Source organism: Cervus elaphus, chromosome 19 (genome assembly GCF_910594005.1).
Source record: "Cervus elaphus chromosome 19, mCerEla1.1, whole genome shotgun sequence".
Classification (NCBI taxonomy): domain Eukaryota; kingdom Metazoa; phylum Chordata; class Mammalia; order Artiodactyla; family Cervidae; genus Cervus; species Cervus elaphus.
The window spans coordinates 82,359,552-82,383,094 of NC_057833.1; the positions used below are offsets into that span (position 1 = coordinate 82,359,552).

At 38.0% G+C, this 23,543-nt stretch overlaps 1 protein-coding gene across 2 annotated transcripts in view; it reads right to left on the reverse strand.

Annotated features, from left to right (window-relative positions):
• The window catches only part of RYK (receptor like tyrosine kinase), a 115,825-nt gene that overhangs the window by 50,611 nt on the left and 41,671 nt on the right, over positions 1-23,543 (reverse strand). The window contains exons 5-9 of one of the 2 annotated variants that reach the window (XM_043873945.1): positions 22,272-22,325; positions 18,634-18,778; positions 12,137-12,237; positions 8,165-8,290; positions 6,841-6,927 (exon numbers count right to left, since the gene is read on the reverse strand). In XM_043873945.1, the coding sequence (XP_043729880.1) occupies positions 6,841-6,927; positions 8,165-8,290; positions 12,137-12,237; positions 18,634-18,778; positions 22,272-22,325 (513 nt within the window). Of the gene's footprint in view, positions 1-6,840; positions 6,928-8,164; positions 8,300-12,136; positions 12,238-18,633; positions 18,779-22,271; positions 22,326-23,543 lie in introns of both variants that reach the window. The other variant, XM_043873944.1, reaches the window with a different exon arrangement.

Genomic DNA, 23,543 nt, shown 5'->3' on the forward strand with positions numbered 1-23,543 from the left:
GACCCAATGGACGTCTGAGTCTGAGCAAATTCTGGGAGATAATGAAGGACAGGAAAGCCTGGCGTGCGGCAATTCATGGTGTTCTAGAGTGTCAGACACAGCTGAGCGACTGAACTGAACTGAATCTGTTCCATCAATCTTAAGTCTATATAACACTTTCTTGATTACTGTAGCTTTCTAGTTTATCTAAAAATCAAGTATACTATAAATTCTCCAAATTTGTTCTCTTTCAAGATTATTCTGGCTATAACATTTCCACATTGATTTTAGCATCAGTTTTTCTATTTCTATGAGAAAAAACCTGCTGGAATTTTTATCGAGATGAGTTGGAGCCAACTCCAGGAGATAGTGGTACACAGAGCAGCCTGGTGCGCTATAGTCCATGGGGTCACAAAAAGTCAGACATGACTTAGTGACTGAATAACAGACCATATGGTAAATTTTCATGAAAAGTTTCAGGTAAATCTAAACAGGTCTAGCCTAAAATTCTACTGTAGTACACAGAATCTCATTGACAAGGTCAATATTTACAAATGCCAATAAGGATAAGCTTGACTACATAAAGTTGAAATTAAATAAGGTTTCAGAAACCAAGTAGAGAAAGTAACAGACTGGATAAATATCTGCAACACATAAGGCATATAAAGGGCCAATTCCCCCACCTCCCTTAGAGCTCATACAACAGGAAAACACATTTGAAAAAGAGGCAAAGGATATAAACAGTTTACTTAGAAAAGAAATACAAAGAATCAGCAAAATTAAAAAAGGATTTTCTGCCTCATTCCTAAATAAAGAAATGCAAATTAAACTGTGAAAGTCGCTCAGTTGTGTCTGACTCTTTGTGACCCCACAGACTGTAGCCCGCCAGGCTCCTCTGTCCATGGAACTTCTCAAGGCAAGAATTCTCAAGGGAGTGGGTAGCCATTCCCTTCTCCAGGGGATCTGCCCAACCTAGGGATAGAACCCGGGTCACCTGCATTGCAGGGGGATTCTTTACCATCTGAGTCACCGGCAAATTAAACTAGGAGATGCAATTTTCCTCTTAAGATTGGAAGAGACAGAAAAGTCAGCAACCTGCCAGTTTGGGCAAGAGTGTAAGGAAACAGGCTCATGAAGACCATCTTGGGTAGATACAGGAAGCAACATCTAACAAAATTTTTAAATACATATACCATGTACCATCATCAATCCCACTGCTAAAAGTCTACTCACAAAAACTCATCTATACATAACTTAACAAGAATACTGTTCAATTCTAACAGCAAAAAACTCAAAACAACCAAAGACCAAAGTGCCCATCAACAGAGACCTAGTTAAATTTTACCATGCAAGAACATTATGCAGATATCTTAATTTAAAAAGTCAGATTTATATGCACTGACAGAGGAATATTTACAAGATACATTAAATTTTAAAAGCAAAGTAAAAAACTGTGTTTATGTGATCAGCTATATTTCAAAATCAAATTTATTTGGATGTCCATCAACAGGAATGGATAAAGAAGATGTGGTACATATATACATGGAATATTACTCAGCCATAAAAAAGTATGAAATAACACCATTTTCAGCAATAAAGATGAACCTACAGATTGTCATACTGAGTGAATTAAGTCAGACAGAGAAAGGCAAATATCACATGATAAGGTCATATGTGGAATCTTAAAAAATCATACAAATAAACCTCTTTACAAAACAGAAATAGAGTCAAAGACGTAGAAAACAAACTCACGGTTACTACAGGGAGAAGGGAAAGAGGGATAAACCAGGAGACGGACTGACACACACTACTACATACAAAATAACCAACAGGAACTTACTGTATGGCACAGGGACTCAGATCAGTACTGCGCAATGACCTACTCACATGGGAAAAGGATCTAAAACAGTGGACATGTGTGGATGGATAACTCACTCACTCTGCTGCCCAGCAGAGACTAACACAACACTGTGAATCAACTATACTCCAGTAAAAATTATTTTTAAAAACGGTTTTTGAAAATTAGATATATTTGGATGTGTTCTTCTTCTTACTGGTAAAGAGTCATAAGAAATTGTTTAGGGTGGTTACTTTTAGAGGTGGAAGAGCTACATTTTGTACTTTTCTGTCCTGTTTAAATTTTCTAACTTTACAAACATACAACTAGAAAAGAATGACCACAGGAGACTGTGGTGCATTTTATTGTTTCCTGCTTACCTCTATGTAGCTAAACAAACAAAAAGAACTACCATTACATTAGTAGAAAAAGATTTAATTTTCATATACTAGTCAAAATTAGTAGGATTATTCTATTTACTTTTTAGCTTCTGAACTCATGGTTTTCTCTCTAGGTAACAAACAGAACTAAAACTGGCTTTTAGTTCAATGTTTTTGAAATAAAACATGATAATGCAATTTATTAATATCTTTAGTCTACACCTTCAAAAGAATCCAAAGCCATCAATATCTGTACAAATCTATAAGGATTCCTCTATCTTAATAGAATAGAGGATTTTCTTTCCTGTTTGAAAAGAACATTTCCATTAAGTGAATAAGTGAATAGTATATTTTCTTATGTAACTGAAAATGAGTTTTAATTTTTTAAAATGGTTTTTAGATATCAAAAACAAAGTTAAGAGTATACCTTTAAAAATACTTTCAAAGAAACCAACACTGTATGTCAACAGTAAAAAAAAAAAAAAAAAGTAGTAATAATTTATACATCTTATGATCAATGCAGTAGGAGGGAGAAGAAGATACAAAGGTTGGAAAAGCCAACATCCAGCTTCCAGTCCTACCGAGGAAAATGTTGAACCATCAATAAAATCGAGACCACTAAACACAAGCACCATGATTACATACTCACTCCTTAAAAGTGGAGCGGTCAAAGCTGAGAAATTATTAATTTCACTTACTTCCAAGACTAACCCATGGAATCACTCCAGATGGCTTCACTTAAAACTTTTGTAGGAATACAAAATGGGTAGACACAAACCCAAGGACCTGAAACACTTGCTATTTTGGAAAAATCACTTTACCCCAATGTCTGTTGAAATAAATTTTAGTTGTTTAGAAACTATTTAAAATTTAGGATCATTCAGTAAATGGCAGGATACGTCTTTTTTACTCTTTCTGTAATATAAATAATTTTTAATCAAATTATGGTCAGAACTATCAGTATTTGGGGGCTGGAAGGATTTTTTAGAATTTAAAACTAGTAATAGTTGGAGGTCTGCAACTAATTGGTAAGAGTTTATCTTCCTGCCAGCTAGTACAGACATCCAAGTAAAATAAGAAGTAATTTCACAGTGTCATTTTTTGCATAATTTTTCAAGTACTTAACTTTGATAAGCATATTCTATTAAGCAAGGGACACCTAAGCTGGATAATGAGCTAAGAAAACTTTGGGGGGAAATAATTTTATACATTTAGTAAGGAAAAATCATTTTCCTGGATTCTTTACCCAGTTGGCCCTAGCCTTTTAATTTTAAATACTGAAAGGTCTAACTTCAAAAGGTATGTATTTGAAAAGAATACTACACAATAACTTACATTCTAAAAGTTTCAAGAAACAACAAAATGATTTTTAAAAAGCCTACTTATTTCTAATTTGTAAAAACTTAGATGTTACAAAAGAAAATAAGAACTTAATACCAATAACCTCAAATTAATTCATTTATTTTATGGAATTCAATTTCACAATATTCACTGTGTGAAATTCAGATTCCTAATTTCAATCTCTGGAAATTTATATTAGCATATCCATTAAGTTTCTGTGAAAAATTATTAACTTTTAAAGAAGCCAAACTCCAATTTTGTGCTTATGCCTAAAGGAAAGGTCACTGATCTTTGTGAAGTAAGCCAGAAAGATAAAGACCAATCCAGTATACTAACGCATATATATGGAATTCAGAAAGATGGTAACGATAACCCTATATGCAAAACAGAAAAAGAGACACAGATGTACAGAACAAACTTTTGGACTCTGTGGGAGAAGGTGAGGGTGGGATGTTTTGAGAGAACAGCATTGAAACATGTTTATTATCAAGGGCGAAACAGATCAGCAGCCCAGGTTGGATGCATGAGACAAGTGCTCGGGGCTGGTGCACTGGGAAGACCCAGAGGAATGGGGTGGGGAGGGAGGTGGGAGGGGGGATCGGGATGGGGAATACATGTAAATCCATGGCTGATTCATGTCAATGTATGGCAAAAATCACTACAATATTGTAAAGTAATTAGCCTCCAACTAATAAAAATAAATGGGGAAAAAAAAGTATCTTTGTATTTTTTAGCTGTATTTCTAATTGTACAGCATGTAACAAAGCACACAGATTTGTGAGAGAACTTTGTCAGCTCTATGTGGCTTCAATTAAAAAATAAAAATAACATTCCAAAAGAATAAATCTCAGTGATACTCAATCATGTGGAGCTATCTAACAATTTTAAAGCAAATACTGTGGTCAGTACACTTCCTCCGTGTTTCCCACACAAACCATGACCGTATCCTGGCTAAGGACTCACTGTGCTTTCTCTGGTTTCCGTGTAACTCAGAGAGAACATTGTAATTACAGTGGTTAAGATACAGAAACAGGCAAGTGACTACAATGCAAATGTATACAGACAGAGAAATCTTATCTTGTGAAACAGTCCCAGTATCTGCATTGTGTTTTCTTATCACTATTTCCTTTTTTCCCCGATTCCAATCCTAAATCAACCCAATTCTGTATAAAAACCTCTTTAGTTAATTCTACATTTATTCAGAACAAATTAATAACAGCTCAGTTCTAAATTATCCATAGAACATTTACAAACCTCACAAGAAATATTAGAATTAAGGGGAAATGTTTCCTTTAAAAAGTGGAAAAAGTGTAACAAAAGACAGATGTTATTAAAATTAGGGCTCAAATTTTACATTTACGAAGAATAATAGGTAAAGTACCCTTCAAAACTAGTCAGAAAACCTAGTGGGACCAAACTTAAATATCAGTTTTTAAAAGTGTTCTACGGTTAGGGGAAGTGAATGAATAAATATTGAACACAGTAAGTTAAACCATTTGTTTAGAAAAGAAAAGTGTAAGCTTATGCTTGTAGCATCCTTAAACAATTTTGCTAAATTAAAAGAAAGTAAATTCCTAAGATTTTTTTTGGTTAGATTAGTACAATCCAACTTTTTAGAAAGGATAAACATAAGTCCTTCATACTTTCCAAGAATTCCTTTAAGTAAATTTAGAAACATAAGTTCTTATAAATTAACATTAAACATAAGTTCTTATAATTTAACGTTGTGAACTTTATAAAACTGTCACCTCCTACTCATAAAGCTGAATTTAGTTTTGCCCTCAATTTCTGCATTTGAAATGCTAAATTCGTTTTTCCAAAATATTCTAGTTATCTCACCTTACATCAGACACTGTCAAGGCATTAAGCACACTTTAAATTACCACATTTTTTCCTTCTCTTAAAGTAAGCAAATAGACTCAACTAAGAATTATTTTAGTTCAGTTCAGTTGCTCAGTCGTGTCCGACTCTTTGAGACCCCATGGACTGCAGCACGCTAGGCCTCCCTGTCCATCACCAACTCCCAGAGTTTACTCAAACTCATGTCCATCGAGTCGGTGATGCCATCCAACCATCTCATCCTCTGTCATCCCCTTCTCCTCCTGCCCTCAATCTTTCCCAGCATCAGGGTCTTTTCAAATGAGTCAGCTCTTTGCATCAGGTGGCCAAAGTACTGGAGTGTCAGCTTCAACATCAGTCCTTCCAATGATCACTCAGGACTGATGTCCTTCAGGATGGAGTGGCTGGATCTCCTTGCAGTCCAAGGGACTTTCAAGCTTTTACAAATACCAATCATAAATCATTAAAATTTTGATATCATAAAAAGGTTTGCTAATTTACCAGTATTAGGCAATAAACCATATTTTAAAATATTCTAATATATTTTTATAGGGAAACTCTAACTGAAAATTTTATATAAATCAGTAAGTGAAAATCTAAGCAATACATTTCTCCAAAAGGAGAATATGTGAAAATAGGTATTCTGTTCATGAAAATATAAACTAAGTACTACCTTTTAGAAAACAATCTGGCAACGACTATCAAAATTTTCAAAGCAAATACCTCGTGGGGCAGCAACTCTAACTATGGCTGTATCTGTAAAACTCTACCAAGACAGAACACACACAAACAGATACTTTCTGCAAATTATATATAACAGCAACAAAAGGGGATACCGGGAGTGAGAGGAAGGCAAATAACAGCTATTCACATAAGGTACAGTGGTTTATCTTTTTCTTTAAAATTCCTCAGTACTGGGGATAGGGGGTGCTGAGATGTTTTTTAAGAAGGAAAAACCAAATAATTGGAATCTAGGAAAAACATAATATTAGATATAGGAAAAAAGAAGTTAAGTGGATGCAGTTTAATTGGAAGCCTGAGTACTACCTGGGGCTTCCCTTGTGACTCAGCTGGTAAAGAATCTGCCCGCAATGCAGGAGATCTGGGTTAGACCCCGGGGTTGGGAAGATCCCCTGGAGAAGGGAAAGCCTATCCACTCCAGTATTCTGGCCTGGAGAATTCCATGGACTCTATAGTGCATGAGGTCTCAAAGAGTCGGACACGACTGAGTGACTTTCACTTTTGAGTACTATCTAACAAATGCATAATGTCTTAACTATTAGCTTCTATTTTCTATACCTTAATGAGAACAACACAAATCTCCTAAAAGTTAGGCTGTATGAGCTAAATTAACATGGACTGATTGAAAGGTCTGTCACACTTTGAAAACCTGAAACAATTTCACTGGCATAAACCACCTTAGACAGAAAAGCATTATGGAGACAGGATGGGAACAAATCTTACCTTTAACTGTTTTCACAAATGCTTGTTTTTCTTTATTTGGATCTTTTTCATCTACTAATATCCCATGGAAAATACGCCCAAAAGTACCTAGAAGGAAAAACAGTAATTACTGAGATCATATGATATGCTCATAAAATTATAAGTACAAAACTTTTTGGCACAATACACCTTAAACATAACAAGGCCAAATGTGATCAACATTACTCCAGCCCTAGCGTAAAAAGACTCAAATCTTTATTTTTGTTCTTTTTAACTACAAAACATCTTAACTCGTTTTTAGAATTTAAACTGTCTATGAGAATTCATTCTGAAATAGCCTAAACAAACTAACGATATAGCTAGGAGCACTGAAGCTCAGTAATGGGCTATCCATAGAGACGTTTATGAGTTTCTAGGCTTAGCTTCAGAGCAATGACAAAGGAGAAAAATGGACTCTCCTTATACATTCAAAAATGCAAAAAAAAAAAAAAAATCTGCTTCCGTTAATGACTATTTGCCTCTGGGACAGTTCAAGCCCCTCCCTTAGCTGTGACTGACAAATAAGCATCTCTAACTGATAGATGAATTCAGAATGACTCAGATGCATCCAAAACCCTTCAAACTGACTTATGGAAGGGGGGAAAGTTACTGTCTATTTAACAACTTGAAGAGTTCAGGAAAGTATTTTATTATTAATTTCTGTCCTCTTCTTTCAGCATTGTCCCCAGTCAATACCCTGAAACTCAAAAAAGAAAAAAAGGGCCAGCAAACAGGGAAGGGCAGGGTCTTATCTCTCAAAAACCTATCACGTGTTAGTTCATTTAATATACATCAGTTCATCTAATCTTCATATCTAAAATAGAAAACATAAGCCCATATTTACAGACAAGGAAACTGGCTATAAGAAATGATTTCTCTAAGGTCATGTAGGTAATAAATTATGGGACTGAGATCGTAATTTGGGCATAAGTCCAACACTGATGCATCTCCTTCTGCCGGAACCCCTACACTTTCCATCACAGAGAAAATTACTTAGAATGTTTCAAAAAGGCCTGTGAGCAAGTGATCATCTTTGGACAAGAACTAAACAGGAAATATCCTTTTAAAGGTGATAAACACTAATAATCATGCTTTAATATACTTGAATATCAAAATTGTACCAAAGCTTAATAAGGCAAGCTAAAAGTCTAAAGAAAGGGAAAATAAACATCAGTTTTATAGAGGAAATAAATTGTGCACTGCTTTCTATCCTAGGGATGAGATGAAATTCTTAAAATCTGAAACAAAAAATATTTATACTAACAGTAAATCTTCCTTGAAAACCTGATTTTGAGAGAGTAGATACCTTCTTGGAGTACATCTTTTAGAGTTATCCTCTCCCTGGATATTGCGATATCCTTCACCTTAGCTTTCGCCTCCAAAAGAGTGACACTTCTCAGGTCGTTCTTCTCTATCCGCAAGGTAGGATAACCTGAGGAGCCAACAAAGCCAAACCAAGAAATATAAATACCTTCTTATGGCATCAGGATCAACTAGTTCAGTTATAACCCCAGGAGTCAAGTCACAGGAACAAATGAAGGTAAGAATCAAAAACAAAAAAGGACACACAGGGAGAATTATTTATGAAGGCCATACCAAATTTTAAAGAAACACTTTCCCACCTACTCCAAAACCTTAAAATGCAGAATTAAAACAGGAAACACTAAAAATAATATTTTATTAATACCACTTCAACTGCTTTTCTGCCAAATGAAACAAGCTTTGACTCATGGAATTAATCTAATCCCTTGAATGAACTACTTTTTCTCCAAAGATTTTCTAATATAGTCTCCTAACAAAAAAACTTTTCAAGTGAAATGTTTGTGAAAATATCTTTTCTTAAAAAAAAAAAAAATATATATATATATATATAAAAAATTGGTTTAATCATTCTAGCATCCATACAGCCTAGTCATACCATTGTGAGATCCATATTCATTTTTCAGTTCCCTTAATTCATATTCATTCTTAATATGATGATAGCAAAACAAAATTTCTGGACATAAATTAAAATTCTCATTCCAACAAAAAAAGCTAGAATAAAGGGAAGATCTAGTGTTACTAGCAAGCAGAAACTGGAATGGTATTTTAGGGAAGAAAAATCCCGAAAGAAAGGGTGGACTCAGACAATGATTATCAGTGGCTACTGGAAGAACTACATGAAAAGCTTTGAAAAACTTTATTAAAAAGGATGGATTAGGATGATAAAACCTGATCCCATTGATCAGCAATTTGACCACGATACATTTAGGTGTGTGTATGTGAATGTCTAGTATATATGAGTGTTTAATCCTTCCTGGAGTTCTCTGAGTTTCTTCCATCTGTATACTATTGTGTTTTGTTATTTTTGAAAACTCCTGGCTCCTTTATCTTCAAGTATTTTTTTCTGCTCCTTTCTCTTTTTTTATTTACAGGCAAATATATTTCTGCTGTTTTTTTTAAAAAAAAAAAAACTATTTATTTTGTATCATACATTAATAAATGAAATATCTATCTCCTTAAGGTAATGTCTACAAAAACAAGTAAACTTATTGGTGGTAAATTTAAAAATCTGTCAAAAAATAACTGCACTTCCACTGATTTTTTAAGATGCATTTTGCTTTTAGCATATATAATAATTTGCTTATCTACCTCTTTAAGGTTATATCCACAATCAAGAAATGACTCTAATGAGCAAAGCTAAACATTTAAAGCAATGATGTGTTTCTTAGGAATAGTTTGAACTACCCTCACATCTACCATTATATATCCTGAGGACCATACATCTTTCTTTCCTTGGTAGAGATGTTAACTGCTGCTATGATTTCTCTTAGATTTCTTTTAAGCTCCAATGCCCCTTCTTTCCCCTTTCGTTTTTCTTGCCACATCTCTTACTAAAGAAACTAGATCAACTATCCTGAAGAAAGTCCAGCATCTGACTCTACCAGTGTCATCTAACTCGTTCCTCTATCCCTGTAAACTGAAAATCAGTCTTACAGCCTTGATTAGATCCAGGTTAACTCTCTGCGGGGGAAGACGACAAGAATATTCCACCTGGGAATACAAACTAACTAGCTATCCTACTTTTAATGATGCTAAGTTTCAGTAGCAGATTCAGGCAGTGACACTATGATCCCTCAAATGGTAAAGCTCCCTTCCTCCCTTTGTTCGTATAGTTTAAAACATCGACAATCTTTTCCTGAATGAAGTATTTTATTAGGGGATACAAGTATGATTTTATGATTCTATCATTCCTTCTGCATTTATTAGCTGGGATTCTTCTGTAAAAAAAAAATGTTCCCTTCATAAGCCAGCACTATCTGGTTACTGCAAAATAGTTCATGCTCTGCTGTCAGAGTAAGGTATTATTGGTGCCTCAGTTAACTCCCATAATGAACTTTATTTTAAAAAGTATCACTACAAATTTGTGGATTTTTACACATTTCTACATTTCACATTTATATCACTTCAATCTACTGCAGTCATTATTCTTTTTGATGCTCAATGGTTCCATTTTGGAAAGCTCTTGTCTTTAGTAGTTTCCTTGATTTTTGGCTCAGCAAATGTCCCAGGTTATCTTACTTATTCCTGACCCAGTCCTGAGATCATCCATTTCTCCAAAGAATCCTGATTCTTCTTAATGAGAAACAATATTGAAAGACCATAGGAGGGCACTGGGTGAAGAATACATATTCTTATTTTTTAAGTAATGTTGTTGATCATTTTTTTTATTGACTTTACATTTTGCATTCACTCCTAGGATCATCTGTTTATTTGGGGGCTGTGCTGGGTCTTGATTGCTGTGCCTGGCCTTGTCTCTAACTGTGGTGTGCGGGAGCTGTTCTCCAGACGCAGTGCCTGGCTTCTCACTGTGGCGGCTTCTCTGGTTGTGGAGCACAGGCTCTAAGGCACGCGGGCTTCAGTATTCTGCAGCATGCAGGCTCAGTAGTTGTGGTCCACGGGCTTAGCTGCTTTGCAGCCTGTAGGATCTTCCCAGTCCAGGGATCAAACCTGTGTCCCCTGTACTGGCAGGCAGATTCTTAACCACTGGACCACCAGGGAAGTCCAAGAACTGATATTCTTAATTTTAGTTTACTAGAAAGTTAACATCGGAGAAGGCAATGGCACCCCACTCCAGTACTCTTGCCTGGAAAATACCATGGACGGAGGAGCCTGGTAGGCTGTAGTCCATGGGGTTGCTAAGAGTCGGACACGACTGAGCGACTTCACTTTCACTTTTCACTTTCAGGCATTGGAGAAGGAAATGGCAACCCACTCCAGTGTTCTTGCCTGGAGAATCCCCAGGGATGGGGGAGCCTGGTGGGCTGCTGTCTATGGGGTTGCACAGAGTCGGACATGAAGTCACTTCAGTCGTGTTCGACTCTGTGCGACCCCATCCCTGGGATTCTCCAAGCAAGAACACTGGAGTGGGTTGCCATTTCCTTCTCCAATGCATAAAAGTGAAAAGTGAAAGTGAAGTCGCTCAGCCATGTCCGACTCTTCGAGACCCCATGGACTGCAGCCTACCAGGCTCCTCTGTCCATGGGATTTTCCAGGCAAGAGTACTGGAGTGGGCTGCCATTGCCTTCTCCAGACTTAGCACTAGCAGAAAGTAAATGTCAGTCCAAGGGAAATAAAGGTAACTTGCCTACAAGAACCTAATTAATCAATGGCACCAGTGAGTTGAGTCCTGACTTGTGGCCCACTGTCTATCCTGATGATTGTGTTGTTTCTTGTTTGGTGAATGACATTGCTCAATCCTCATTATGTCTAAATTATACTCCAAGAATGATTATTTTCCCCTGAACAGCTACAGTATAAAAACTTTCATTAAAATCCTGTTCAAAAAATGGAAATTAGATCTCCAATGGCAGCTAGTTTCCCATCATGATCAGAAAACAATGTAAAGTCCTTACCACAGCCCATGAGACCATCAAATAATTCATTAAAATCCAAGTCTCTGTCTTCACACAGCTCAGTGGCTTATTCTAACGACTTGAAAATCCTCCTTTTGAATTTGTACAGAAGTGATTCAGTAGCCCTTTTAACATAATCTATAGAAACCTCCCTAAAACTAATTCTAACAACTAAACCTAAAATTTTAATACTCTAATTTTGGAATGTTTCATTCAGTGTTCTAGAAAACAAAAGTTTAAGCCTAATTCTGTACATGTTAGATTCTATGAATGTAGCATGGCATATGTCCCATAAGTAATTAACCACACAGGACCAAGGACAGACAGACCATAAACAACTTTAGTAAATCATCTTTAACTTTCAGAATTAAATTAACTCTTACTGGTAATAGAAGTTGCATTGTTGGGTGTGTCGGCTCTCAAATACTGAGTCGTCTGGGTAGATGGCTGAGACAGCCCTTGGGAACTACTGCTGGCACTGATGCTGCAAATAATTTTTAAAAGAGAAACACTTGGCAAGTCAGCTTCAATGAGACATTTCCTTTTTCAATACACACAAAATACATGGAGCCATTATAACCAGCTTAAAACCTTAACAGAGATCACAATAATGCATGGATCTCCATCACAAATGTTTCATACTGAAATTTTACTCTACCTCATAATGCAGAGCTCTATTCTTTTTCTTTCCTTTCTATCTCCACAATCATCAGGCAATTCATCATATCAAAGTCATTCACAAATGTAGCATTCTTCAAATACCAGAGAGCAGTCTTGAACCTCATACAATATGTTAGGGAACTGTGGACCAACACTTAGGAAAGAGCTCATGCCACTCCATTTAGATCACTTTTAAGAAAAGGAGTATAAAGACAGGATTCTTTTAATGATGGTCCATAATCAAATGGCCTACAGATGATGGCATATGAAAGCAAATCAAACATGCTCAAAGCCTGGGAAGGGATATCCTACCTGGTTCAAGTCTGTTTAATCAAATACATTTTGCTTCTTCTACTTCCCTAATCCCACCTTTTTGGAATTTCTAGAACTTATTAGAAATCATTAGCATTTGAAGCATTTTATTATGCCATATTTTTTTAAGTAATCAAGAGACCCAGAAGACGGTAGGCTCAAATAACTTCATACTCAAGATTACTACAAATCAATGTCCTTTCATCTTGTCAGTGGACAACCACCTTATCTCAGGTCACTCTCGATCACATTCTAATTACACTGCCTCAGTCTAGTAACTCTGCAGCAGTGGAGAAGTAAAGCATAGAAATTCAGCATGAAGTGTGAAATCAAAGGCAAGATGTCATACCCTCAAGAAGGAAGGGCTACCTTCCATGTCTCCCTTAGCTGCAGGATTAGCAGAGTCCAATCAGAGACTCCGAACTCTCCTAAATATGAAAATCTTTTGAATGACCACACCCCACACAATAGTTCTATATTTTCAAAGCCCAATGATTAAAAATACACATAATGACAAAAAGCTGCTACTAAAAAATTGATCTATATAGGTCTACATGTATAGTAGGTACAGGATAGCACAGTGAAGAGATGGAAAGTATAACCTTGAAATCAAAACTGCCAGCGCCACCGTTTATTAAGTAGCTGTATGACCTTAGGCAAAATAGTGCTTTTGGAGCCTCAAATTCCTGATGGATAAAATGACGATAATACTACCTCCTGAAAAGGTTGCTAAAATAATTACATGACAAATATAATCCTTTTAGATCAGTGCCCTGCCGTCAAATATACATTTATACAGTATTATTACTATCTATATTCAATTATTACTAATATTACCATCCCTAATCCTTAGAACCACAGGGCACCCGTTTTTGGAGTTTTGAGCACGACTCAAAGATCACACCAGAAATTAAAACTGTAGAAGTCCAGGATTCAATAATCCTGGGAGGGAAGAGAAGCATTATCATTCCCAAAGATGGAGGAAATAATAGGATACAAATTCTTACCCATAAAATGGGATTAAGAAAACCCACATCCCAGGATCTAGGGGAGGCTCAAGTTACATAATATATGTGGAAAGTACAATTTAAATATTACCTGAAACCTACACTGATGACTGAATAAATATGCACAGATCCCAAAGCATTTACTAGTTACTGAGGTTCTCTTCAGCAATTCAACAGTAGGTGGCACTCTTGTACCACCTCAGAATTCTTGAAAAGCCTGGGCATGCAACGATGTTGCGAGCATATACATATTCCAGTGGTCCCTTCAATGAGCAAAGCACTATGTCAAGCGGCCAGAACAAACCTTTGAAATCCCAGATTTATGAGAGAAAGATGGGGCATTTGAGGATCAACCCTTGTTACCTATTAAAATCAGTATTTACATAGCTACAGCACATGAGGTAAAAAGTGAGATAAAAATGTACATTTGCTTGCACTTAATAGTTTAATACCAGTCTAAATAAATTATCTCATTTAATTTTCACAAGCAAGTAAAATTAGCAGATAGTAACTCTGCTATAGAGTTAAAGTTAGAATTTAGGGCAAAGATCATCATTTTCTTTCAAAGCACTTGTTATAATTTATATCTATGCATGTAATTCATTTATTCATTCAACACTATTTACTAAGTGTATATTATATGCCAGAAACTGTGCCAAGTGCTGGCGATACAGTAGTGAACACAATAAACAAAGATCCCTACTTTCATGAAGCCTACATTCTAGCAGGGATTTCTGGTTTAATATCTGTTACAGCAGACTATAAACTCCATGAGAGCAGGAAAAGTACCTGTTTGTTCACTCCTTCCTCCCCAAAACTAAAGCCAAGGCCTGACCCAAGAGGCCTCAAGTGGGCCCAACTGAGCCTTAGTGAGAGCTCAATTAAAACTTATTGGATCAACCAATAAACAAACAGAGAAAAACACACTTTCTTCACATAGAAAGCTATAAAGCACACAGAATGGTTGCTTCTGATATGAGCTACTGATACGTAACAAAAGAGGCAAAGAATTACTGCTCTAACAGAATGGCTTCCTGCCTCTCTCCACTCATTCCTCCTCAACAAATTCTTCACGCAATATTCACTCAGTGATAGCTATTAGACACCAGACACAGAAATGAATAAAGGGAAATAAAACGGCCTCGTCGCCAGTCATGAGATAATGGAAAATGAAGATACTGCCAAACAACAAGTTCAAGCACCCCACAAAGGAGTGAGTTCTCCTACATTCAAGAGCCAACAGGGAAAGACTATGGGGCAGATAGGGCAGAGGCCAGTCCCTCTGTGCAAAGACTTCACAGAAGCTCTGCTTCTCCAGAACACACTCCCCTGGCACAGCAGAGACAGAAAAGATGAGCTTGTACAGTCAGCAGAGGGTGAGCCGCACACATGGGCTCCAACTGCCGCTGGCACGGGCACCCCTTAGGCAGTTTCGGTCTCTGCCTCTAAACGAGCTGTGCAGAACGGGACCCTGGCTCCTGAGCGTCAGGAATGGAAGAACTCGCTACCACCCCTGTGCAAGGAACTCCGTGCAGCCATGGGCTCCAACAAACCTCACAGGGCTGTTGTCAAGACTAAGGGAATCAATGGATATAAAGCACGTGGAACAGTGCCTGGCACATAACAAGTGAAAAAAGAAGTGAAAGTGTTAGTTGCTCAGCTGTGTCTGGCCCTTTGTGACCCCATGGACTGTAACCTGCCAGGCTCCTCTGTCCGTGCAATTCTCCAGGCAAGAATGCTGGAGAGGGCTGCCATTCCCTTCTCCAGGGGAGCTTCCCAACCCGCAGATTGAACCCAGATCTCCTGCATTGCAGGCAGTTTCTTTACCATCTGAGCCACAAAGGAAACCAAATATAAGTGCTTTATACAATTACAATACTGAGTTACTACAATACAGCTATTACAACAATTGGCCTTCCCTTATGGCTCAGACAGTAAAGAATCTGCCTGCAAAGCAAGAGACCAGAGTTTGATCCCCGGGTTGGGAAGCTCCCCTGGAGGAGGAAATGGCAACTCACTCGAGTATTCTTGCCTGGAGAATTCCAGGACAGGGGAGCCTGGTGGGCTGCAGGCCACGGGATCGCAAAGACTCAGTCACAACTAAGCGACTAACACTTTCACTTTCACAACGACGAGTCCTTCCTGTTGCTCTGCTCTGGTTCTAGCAGCACAACCCTGAAGAAGTTATTTAATCTCTTCAAGCCTGTTTCTTCATCTTTAAAACAAGGACAGCATCATACCCATAAGTGGCTGTGAGCATCAGATAAAATACTACACATATACGGCCTGGTTTAGTACTAGCTGACAACACTTGATGAAGTGGTAGTCATTGTTATCTCACAGGCCCCAATGCAAAGAGAAGAAGCAAGTGCCTCAAATACTATTAGATTACTACATGGGAAGTTTCTAGTCACCACTGTTAGCTTGCTGTCAAGTAATAAGTAACAGCTAGTAGAAAAGGCGGAGAAGGCAATGGCAACCCACTCCAGTACTCTTCCCTGGAAAATACCATGGACGGAGGAGCCTGGTAGGCTGTATGTAGTCCATGGGGTCGCTAGGAGTCAGACACGACTGAGCGACTTCACTTTCACTTTTCACTTTCATGCACTGGAGAAGGAAATGGCAACCCACTCCAGTATTCTTGCCTGGAGAATCCCAGGGACGGGGGAGCCTGGTGGGCTGCCATCTATGGGGTCGCACAGAGTCAGACATGACTGAAGCGACTTAGCAGCAACAGTAGAACAGGCAAGAGTTGAAGAAGAAATCAATCCATTAGTACCAGTACACTGCAACTTTCTGAAAAGAAAAAGCCTAATAATGGCACTTTCTATATGCAGGGCTTGTTCTAAGAGCTTACAGTTTTATTTCACTAGAACTTAACAACATGCTTACTAAGTACATGCCATGATAATCTCTGCTTTAGAGATAAGGAGAACCAAGACATAAAGAGGCTACAAAACTTCCTCTGGGCCACAAAGTTAGCAAGTAGCACACCCAGAATTCAGAGGTGTGCTAGCTCCAGTCCATGCTCTTGACCACTAGGCTGTACCCTGAAAACAAGTGATGATGAAAGATGCTTCTCATCAGGCATCATCTGGAAATCATTGTCAAAAAACTAGAGAGAACTGGCACACCAATCAATGGGTGGTAACGAATTATTTCAGCAGCAAAGGTATAAGCTGCACAGATTCTTAAGTTTTTGTACAACTCTGACCCGGCTGTACATGGTTCAGAGCCCTCACACACAAGCAAACCCTCAAGAAGAATGTGTTTATCAAGACTAACTCTGAAATGCTATGCCTCCCAGTGACCTTTAACTCTGCCATATCCTCTCTCAAGAGGTCCAACAAAATGTTCCTGTTACCTCACGACCCGCTTCGCTCCTTCTCTAGAACACCCAAATCTAATGAACACAATCATACACACAAAGCGTATTCTGAAACACCTCTTTTCTCACTCTGACCTCCTTTCTCTTCTTTCTCTGCTCAGATAAAGAAAGTCTAACAGAGGGGACAGAGAGTACTCAGGGGCAGGAATTAATCCAACCAGCCTTCCCCATTTCCATATGCTTACCCCACTATATGTATGACCCCACATAGGACTGGGGAATCAGCAGTAAGATGCAATGCTTCCTGACTGGAAAAAGCTTACATTCGAGCAGGAAAGACAAGTACATAAGGAAAAGGTACAGTAATTGCTACCAAACAAAGAGAAAAAGAGAAACAGAGAAAGAAAGAGAGACAAAAAGAGGAGGGAGAAATTGATGGTTGGGGGGCTTGAGAAAGAGTTCATGAGAGAAATGGCGATGGAGCCGAGATGTGGAGAGTGGAGAGGGACTGAATTCACAGCAAATACGGGGAACAAAAGAAGGCATAAACAAAAGTCCTGGAGGGCAAAGAGCAGAGCAAAGGTGAGGAACAAGCAATTATGTGACTGGAGCACGAGAGGCAAGTTCAAAGAGGAAGGGGTGCCTATCTCCACAATTTAAAGGAGGACACCTTGAAAGCCAAGTCACAAAGCTGAGAACGTCTTCAGTCAGCAAGCGGGAATCAAGAGGGAAACGAGAACTGTGGACTAGGAAAATAAACTCATCTATCATTTCATCCTTACCTCTCACCCTATCCTGTCTACAACGTACTTCTAGTCATCCTGACTCACCCAGGCTGGGACAAGCTGCTATATTCCCACACTGTAATACATATGATCAAATTTATATACTTGTATAAATATGGTTAATGTCAAAGATTAAATACTTGAAGCCATGATAGTATATCATTATTTTTTTATTCCTAGCACTTAGCTTAATAACTATCACAGTGTATCTCAAAGGCTACACATTAGAGTCACCAGGGAAGCTTTAATTAAAAAAAAAAAAAATACTGAACACCCAAACACCACCCTAGACCAATAACATCAGAATTTTTGGAAGGGGTGTTGATATATTTTAAAAGTTTACCCATGACTCTAATAGGCAATCAGGTTGAGAACTAATGATTTAAATCATAGCAGGTTCTCAATAAATGTTAATAAACTGGATGGATGAATGGACGAATGGATGGATAGTGACGGAGGGGTGAGTGAGGAGGAAAAAGCAGGGCTATTCCTATAAGGCACTAGAAGTCTAGAAGACAGTCATGTCAAAGGGGATAGAAAAAAAATTGATCTCTACTTTTTCACCAACTAATAAACTGTAATTTCTGATTTTACAACTTTTTAAAAATAAAACTACAGAGAAACACAAAGACAGCATTTTTCCTTTGGCCAGGGCTTAATCACCCTCCCTTCTTCCCCTGCACCATTGTGCACCGCTGAGCGTGGGTGTGGGTAGGCTCCCACGTATATGCAAATGACTGCATATAAAAAATAAAAACTTTTTTCCTTTCCCCAAAGATGTACGATACCTGTCATCCAGTTCAATCCTTTTCATACTATGAAGGTGCAAAACAGCTAATATTATTGCTACAAGAAATATTACTGCACAGCAAACCCCTACGCTGATATAAAACACACGCGTAGAAGTGGTTGGCGCTGCGTGTACAGGATCATCTGAAATAAAAAGGAACAGCACATTAAGCTTTTGAAACAAATGTCATCAATTGCTTTGTGACCCACTATACACAATGAGTATCCTGTTCTTTGTAAAAGAGATCTTCATTTCACATGTCCATTTTTTGATAAGATCAGTTACCAGTAGTGTGTTACTATAAATTCATACAATTTGAAGTGCTTTTGTTGCAGTTTTAAAAAGGGTTTTTAAATAGAACTTTTGGTTAGTTAGTACAATTCACAAGTGGCATACACATAATAAACCATCTATCTATAGTCATGCTGTCCGACAGGGAAAGGCTCTGCAGCCTGCCATGCAGTACCGTAGCCACTGGCCACCTGAGGCTACTAAGCACTTGAAATGTAGCTAGTACAATGCAAGAACTGAAGTTGTAATTCTATTTCACTTTCATTAATTTAAAGTTAAATAGTCACATATGGCTAGTAATTACCATACTGGACAGCAAGCTCTACAGATCCTTCCTCGACAGTGGCGTCTGGTGTGAGAGATGAGACATCTTTTCTGCCAATGACCACTCCTCAAAGGGGGAGGAATATACATACAGCAGAGCAGCCCATGAGGTAAAACAAACTTCTTTCATCTTTTTCTCTTGAGAGTTAAATTATTCTGCCTATCTGTTTTTAAAAATAAAAGCAGGAGAACAAGACTCTACTCATGAAATAATATTCATCTTAAAGTGATTCAAAAAGAAAGCCTCAGCAACAGAGGAAATAATTTAAAGACACAGAGATACATGCACACACATACACACAGGAGCAACAGAGAAAGACACAGAAACAAAGATCCACATGATAAGAGCAAGCAGAATGGAAGACAGAGAAACAGAAACAGAAATGATGTAGCTGGAACTGGTGTAACTGAAGATTGAGTACTCCCATCAGCATTCTACTGAAGAATCTGAGTTTTATCCTAAATGATACGGGAAGTCACTGCAAGCCTTCAAGCAAAGGAATAACACACAGAAGGATACTTGAGAAAAAGAAACACAAAGATGACTCTGCATGCTACATAAAGAATACTGTGGGAGGAGCAAGAGCAGAAGCAAGAGCACGCCAAGCAAGAAGCAGCCACGGCCTGGACAAGGGTGTTGTGGGGAAGGTAAGACGCTCATGGACAGGGAAGCAGAGCCCACAGGGTTTGCTAAAGGGATTATGCCAGGACAGAAAGAAAAAGAGGAATCAAAGCTTTGGCTTAAAGAATTAAGTGGATAAGGTACCTTTATAAAGAGGAAAAAGAGGCAGGTTGGGGAAAGAGAGAATTAAGAGTTTTGTTTTGTCCAAGAGCACCTGTACACGTCTATGTGGAGATGTCAAACTGACAGATACACAAATGCAGAGTTATGGGAATACGTCAGGACAAAAGATATAAAAGCGACAGCTTTCAAAATTAAGATTGCTTTCTAAAATTTAAACTCTGAATCAACAAATAATAAACCAGCACAGACTGATGCAGAGACCAAATGGCTTTTGGAACAGCTATACTTGACCTGCAGTCTGAATGAAAGCAGGACTTTCCTTAAGAATGCCAGGGGCCACTCAATCTTGAAGGGCTGGGAAAGGAAGGTCCCAGAGGTTGATGCTGGCAGCATCCATCTCAGCACATTCCAGGGCGGAGGAGAGGACACCGCTCTGCTGGGCACAGGCCCAAATGCACCCCGCCTGATGCCCTTTGACTCCAGACTAGTGTATGCGCTGCTCCCACTCCCTCACTGACTTGGCACCTGCTACCACCTGGTCCCGCTTCAGGTCTCAGAGGAGACGCCACCCTTCCTCGGGAAGCAGCCCCGCATCTCCTCACAGAGTTACACACCCTCCTCCTCAGGGTCCCGAGCACCCTGTGCTGGCCACGCCGCAGCCTGCCACAGGGTATCGTTACCACTGCTCATTGCCTGTCCACTTCCTGCGGCGCATCACAAGCCCCAGGGGCCTACAGAGTCCGCTTTGTTCACGGTTTAATCTTCTGCCTCAATCACACCACCTGGCGTGTCATAGTGTCTTGGTAAATGTTAGGTAGATGGAAACAAAGAAAAGGAAGGGAGGAGAGAGGGAGCAAGGGAGAGACCAAGGATATACAACACTCTATTCTCCTTCTCAGAAATAATAATCCTAAGCATAAAGGGAATGGATAAAATCACCGGAATTTTAAAAGTAAGCTTGGAGAGCAGTGATATTTTAAAAAATAGTTTAATTTCTTCTCAAAGCAAATCCAAATGAAATATTTTTAAAAGGCAGATAAATCTCATATTATTTTCTCTTTAAAAATGGTATACATTGAAATATCCAGAACTATTCAATGTAACCAAGTACAAAATCTAACTACCAGTTTAGAAGAGAGAAAAACATGTTAAATGGCACCATTAAAATGCAGATGTGGAAAATTCTGTTAGACATATGAGTCAATTTCTTCAACAAATAAATGACAGTGAAGGGAAAGGGGTGGTTTCTGATTAATATAATACATGTCAACCACATACAGTGTAAGTAGGCTTCATATGGATCCTGATTCAGGGAAGAAACTACACACAGACAGCTTTGAGACAATCAGGTTAATGGGAACATGGATTAGCTCTCAGAAGACATTAAGGAGTTAGTTTTGTTACATGTGATAAATAAATACAAGTAAAGAGGTGTTGGATGATTGTGGCTTGTTTACTAGTGGCTTTTAAAAATTCTTTACACTGAAACACTTATAGGTGAAATGGCATGAAGCCTAGGATGTGCTTTAAAAAATTCTACCCTTCCCTACCTACCCACCTGTCTGAAAAAGGAAGGAATCAACAGTACAGGAATGGCAAATATTGATGATTACTAAGGAGGGTGATGGTCACATGGGGGCTTATCAAAATATTCCTTTGACTTCTCTATTTTTGAATTTCTCTTCCCCAATTCTTTTTAGTTTACTTCCATAAAGAGAATCTAGTAACATTTTAAGATGCTGCTATAGGACAGCTTCAGGAAGAGTAAGACTTAATGATGCATCCATATCAGAAAAGGAAAAAGAAGTCTAAGTTATACAATCTTACAGAACCATTACCAAAAAATAAAAACCTACGTTGAGTTTCTGCTCTGTAGGTTTAAACATGGATCTTTCAGCTTGTATTTTCACCTGGATGAAACTAGCCGAGAGCTGCATCCAGGCCATGAATTAGATTTTCTAACTTTCTGTTAAACAGATGACGATCTTAACACATATTTCACATTCATACTTTAATTATTGCCACTTGAAATGATGATATAAATTCTTGCTTATAGAAGTTTTTTAAAATTCTACTTTACAAAATTTTCAATATTCAAATAGTTCCATCCAAATATACCATTCTAGAAAACATCAGTTACATAAGTAGCATGGCATCACTTAATCTTTTGGCAAATTGGAAACCACAAAACCTCCAAGCTTCATGAAATCAAGTCTATTTGCAATCAATTATTTTTCATCCCTAATGATGGGAAAAGATAATACAGTAACACTTACAAATAGTTCTGCTAGTGTTTTTGTCCAAGGCTGAAGTTTTTACTTCTTCAAGTTCTGAATTTAAAAGGAGATAAAAGATGCTTTAGAAATTCTTTTCCATGAAAATCCTTATATATTGTAATTAAATTTTCTGAATTTTTTCTAACAGTTTTATATTCTAAAAGAACACCCTGAACTAAGTAACGAGGTATTTGTTGCAAAATGGTAAATGCTACATTACTATTCTGATAATCATCACTATATTCCTCAATCAACAGCCTATGCCTATATTAGCCAATTACATTTACTCAGTGAAAAAGGGTTTCTGTGGTCAAGAAGTCTGGGAAAGCTTACATACTATAACCTCTGTGGAGGCTAACAGTCCACATTAGGAGAATGTAAAGGCACTGAGGAGTTTCAGAATAATGAAACTTGTCTGAACCAATAGTTTCCATCTTCGTATGATAAAGGAAACTTTTCTTGCCAGTACCACCAATTAACATTCAATACAGTACATGCATGTTTTCTGTTGCAGAACTTTTCAAACAGTACTAAGTTGGAAAACCATATAAATAAATATATTAAGATCACATACTAAAGTAAGAATCATCAATGTGAACTTGAAGATTAGGGTGGTCAGAAGTACAACCACCAAACAAAAAGGCTGGTTCAATATTAAGCTTAAGTCTAAAACAGAATAGAAAACTACATCAAGTTAGTTTTCATGTACATAATAAAGAAAATGGAGAGGGTATGCAATCATTCTGAGTATCAGCCGAGCACTAAACCTCAGTGGGCACTAGTACTGGTGTGCTCCGCAGACTCCGTCACCCCTGGCCAGCATTCTGCCTTTAAGCACTGACAGTTGAAGCGCCATCGTACAGGCAGCGCCACCTCCCGAGGGACCAGGAACCACCTGCTCTGCACTCTGTATCTAAAGTCCACTTTGGCTTTAAAATTACATGAAAGGGCGGGCGTAACTGGATATGCAAGAACTGACAAATGTACCAAAACACCAAAGCTAACATGGGGCTAACTTTTCATTATAAAAATGTCTATTCTGGATAAAGAAGTGGTGAAAATACACACACACACCATAAAATAAAAAATAAGAAAATCCCACCATTTGCAACAACACAGGTAGACTTTGAGGACCTTACGCTAAGTGAAATAAGTCAGACAGAGAAAGACTATGAGATACTCCATGATCTCACTTATATTTGCAGAACAAGAATTAAATTTTTTTTTTTAATCATAAGAGAAGAGATTAGATTTGATATTATCAGAGGCCAG